This window comes from Cicer arietinum, chromosome 4 (genome assembly GCF_000331145.2).
Source record: "Cicer arietinum cultivar CDC Frontier isolate Library 1 chromosome 4, Cicar.CDCFrontier_v2.0, whole genome shotgun sequence".
Lineage (NCBI taxonomy): Eukaryota > Viridiplantae > Streptophyta > Magnoliopsida > Fabales > Fabaceae > Cicer > Cicer arietinum.
The window spans coordinates 58,680,493-58,684,749 of record NC_021163.2 but is presented as its reverse complement, the minus strand read 5'-3'; the positions used below and the strand labels follow the sequence as shown (position 1 = coordinate 58,684,749).

Sequence of the window (4,257 nt, the reverse complement as noted above, 5' to 3'; positions counted from 1 at the left end):
ATTTAAAATATATAAGTGCTATAAATTATAATTGTTCTCTATTAGATTTAATATTATGAAAATAATTAATAATTTTTTTATTGTCAACACTATTAAAAATATATTTAATAAAACATTCAATCACACTCTATGAAGACTTAAAATAAAAATAGTACTATTAGCAACATATGTGTGTCAATTATGCTTGAAAAATATTGAAGGTAAATACCAGTAGCGGATCTTGTACAAAATATCGAGGGAGCGAAAATTATTAATTAAAATATTATAATTGAAATTCATAAAATTCGTAAAAAAAATTTAGAGTTTTACACAATTCATTCCTAGTCGATAAATTAGAAAAGTTAGAGTTTTAATTCACACAATTTTTACAAGTCACACAATTCATACAAGTTTTTAAAGTTTCATACAATTCAATCAAACAAAACGTATATGCTTTACAATTGTCATCTTTTTCGAATACTTTCTTAAAAAAATATGTTTAAACATTGTATCACTCTTAAAAATATACAAATTAATTATATGACGCATCCTAAGTTACAACTTACATTCACAAAGTAGAACGGTTTACAAATTCACAATCTCACATCCACAGTACACTAATTAGAAAAACAGTAAACAATTCACAATTACAAAGTCACATTTCACATACTAAAGTTGCTAAAGAAGGGCCTGAGGCAGATAGGGGGAGAGACGATGTCAAATGAAATGAGTTTCTTCAAACCTAAAACTTAGAGCAACAGCACCGTTAATTAATTGGTTAGAGTCTAACAGGATGGGAGATTTTTTTTTTATTATTGTATCTTTTGAAAAAAAAATTATTATATTTTATATTAAAATTTATATATAAGAAAATATCATACTTTTTTGTTTGTATGAGGTCGCAAGGAGGAGATGCAACTATTTGAAGGAAAACATTATTTTCTCGTATGGTAGGTCGCACTATGAGATGTGACCATATGTTGAGTTTTCTTTGTTAATAAATGAAAAAAGAAATATTAAATAAAAAATATATTATATTAATAAAATTAAACAAAATACATTTGAAAAAAACATAGATCAGTTAATGTAGTAGATATGCCAAAGAAAAAAAAACGTCCTCAGATGTTTTAACAACTTCCTCCTATTTTGTATCATATTACAAATAAATTATTAATTTCATCCTATATTGTTAACAATTCACTCGTATTTTTTATGTTATTTTGCCTCCTATTACAAATTAAGTAACAATTTCATCTTATTTTGCAACCAACTCCCTCTATTTTGTGATAGTAGAGGCTAGACAAAATAAGAGGGAGTTGGTTTATTTTTTTAACAAAAATATTAATAAAATCAAATAAAATATATTGGATGAAAAAATACATTAAGGATGTTGAGTAGATGTATCAAAGAAAATAAAATGCTATAATATTTTAACAACTCTCTACTATTTTACAAATAAATTAGCAACTCCATTAACAACTCTCTCTTATTATTTTTTTACACATCTGCTCAACTACATTAACTTTGATGTATTTTTTTTTATTTAATATATTTCTTTTTATTTAATATTTTTTATTTATTTTATTAATATAATTTAGTTTTTTTAATCATTTTTTATTTTAACATTTATTTGTTTGTTAAGAAAAAATAAGCCAACACATAGTCACATACACATAATTCAACTTCCTATAAAAGGAAAAATATTTGGTCACATCCCACCCTAAAAATTAAAAAAAATGGAATATTTCCGTATATAAATTTTAATATAAGATATAATATAAATTTTTTTTTTCAATAGGATATAATAGAAAAAAAAATCCCCATAGTGGCAATGTCTATTTGGTGAAGTATGTGTACTTTGTCATTTCTTTGTTGTAAATGAATAAAAAAAACATTAAATGGATTATAAAGTATTAATACGTGAGTAAAAATTGTAGAACTCAATATGAATTTTTAAAAGTTGTATTAAGATATGAGTTTTGTTGTAAATACATTAGCATTAAGAGTTAGATTTGTCAATGGCATAGAGACTTAACTTTAAAAAAAAAAGAATAGTTAGAAGATTTAATTTAGACACAACTTCAACGTAAGGTCAAAATTTTAGAACTTCTAAAAAATCTTAAAATTATATATTTATCTAAAATCTTAAAACATTAAATATACGGATTAGATCTCTTATATATTTCATTTAACTCATTTTCGGTAAATGTGAGTCTAACTAAATACATTTAAATTCTAAGATTTGTTTATCATTTTTCCACTTGCTTCCACTCATATAAATTAAACATTGAACCGTCATAGGAATAATATATATACACACACACATACAAAAACATATCACAATCCTTCTCAGTCCCTCTCTATGATCAATGCTGATTTAGCCTCTTAGTTGATACTCACCCTTCCCTTTAATAACCTTCCTTCCTTGAAAACAACACACACACACATAACACAAACTCACACAAGAAAATTTTCATTCTTTCACAATTCAACCAATCTTTTATTAGCTAAGAGAACCAAAATTTTCCACCAATACACAAAAAACACTTCATTAAAAAACAGAGCTTTTTTCTTCTTTTTGTCTCAAAATCCAACTAACAATTCTCAAAGAAAAAAAAACCAACCAACCAACCAAAATTTTGTCCTTATCCAATTCATTCTTTAACCTCTCCATTTTTATTTTTGTTCAATAGAAATATTTTCAAGATGGACTATTACTACCTAAGAGAACTAGAAGGAAAAAAAGCACATGACCCTTTATTCATAGAAACAATGAACAACAAAAAGACTTCAACTTTAAGTGATCATAGATGTTTATGGATTCCAGGTCCCTTAATCATAGGAGCAGGACCTTCAGGTTTAGCAGTTTCAGCATATCTAAAACAAAAGGGTGTTCCAAGTTTAATACTTGAAAGATCAAATTGCATAGCTTCACTATGGAAGCTAAAAACATATGATAGACTTCGTCTTCATTTACCAAAACAAGTTTGTGAGCTTCCATTGATGAGTTTCCCTATTGGTTTTCCAACATATCCAACAAAACAACAATTCATAGAATATTTGGAAAATTACTCGAAAAATTTCGATATTAGGCCTTGGTTCAATGAAGAAGTGAAAAATGCTGAATTCGATGAAAAAGTTGGTTTTTGGAGAGTTCGGAGTGTAGGGAAAGGAGGGATGGTTAGTGAGTTTGTTTGCCGATGGTTGATCGTGGCGACCGGAGAGAATGCGGAGGCGGTCGTGCCGGAGATTGAAGGAGTTGGAGAATTTGGTGGTATTATTAAGCATAGTAGTTTTTATAAAAGTGGTGAAGAGTTTAGAGATAAGAAAGTTTTGGTTGTTGGATGTGGAAATTCAGGTATGGAAGTGTGTTTGGATCTTTGTAACCATGATGTTGCTACTTCTATTGTTGTTAGAGATTCAGTAAGTACTCATCACAACTCTTTCCTTTCTTTTCTTTCTTTTTTTTTTGATTAAATTCTTGTTTTTGTGCTTATGATTATGAAAATTAGTATATACTAAAAATACTATAAAGTTGTTTTTGTATTTTTTTGGTTAAAAGTTTGCATGCCCCTCTTGTTTTGGAATTGGTGATTTAACATGAACAAAACTAATTTAAGCATAGCAACAAGACATCAACTTTTCTTGTTGCTTTTATCAATTTGTCAAATTGGAATATAGATTACTTATTAAATAAATATTTTTACATTAAGAGAAAATATTCAAAGTAAGTTATTTCTAGCATAAAATTCCATATTAGTAACTTCTATCTTCAAATAAAGGAACATGGAAATTTTAAGCCTTGTTGGGTTCATTTTGAGAAAAGAAGTTACAATACTAACTAGATTGTGACATTGTAAGATATGATATGTAATTAAAAAAGAATCATTTTTTTTTCTTAACCTCTTGATCCACATAAAAAAAGGATATTGGTAATTTAAAATTTAATTAGAAAATAATTAAATTATTCTAGTAGAAAATTATTCCAAATCAGAATTTAAACTCGAGTAGTACAAATGAATCCATCCTTTTGTTCTTACTAATATAACATTACTTGAGATATACATGTACATAAAGTTAATTTAGAGTCAATTCAAAAGTATTTTGATATTTAATTTTTTTAGCACTAGTAATATAAAAAGCATGAAATTTAACTTTTTTGAGGTTCTCAAGCATGCGTAGCATGGGATAGAAGAAGCATGAGATAATGGCCATTGATTCTCTATACTCATTTGCTTTTTCCCTCCTTTTTCTTTCCCATGATGTTCTTAGCAAAAG

At 26.7% G+C, this 4,257-nt stretch overlaps 1 protein-coding gene across 2 annotated transcripts in view; it reads left to right on the top strand.

Annotated features, from left to right (window-relative positions):
* The first annotated feature begins 2,297 nt into the window (after positions 1-2,297).
* The window catches only part of LOC101501498 (indole-3-pyruvate monooxygenase YUCCA6-like), a 5,049-nt gene continuing 3,089 nt past the window's right edge, over positions 2,298-4,257 (top strand). The window contains exon 1 of one of the 2 annotated variants that reach the window (XR_012162623.1): positions 2,298-3,402. Coding sequence is in view for 1 of the 2 variants with exons in the window: in XM_004498484.4 (XP_004498541.1) it covers positions 2,686-3,402 (717 nt within the window). In the remaining variant the exon portion in view is untranslated. The remainder of the gene's footprint in view (positions 3,403-4,257) is intronic. The other variant, XM_004498484.4, reaches the window with a different exon arrangement.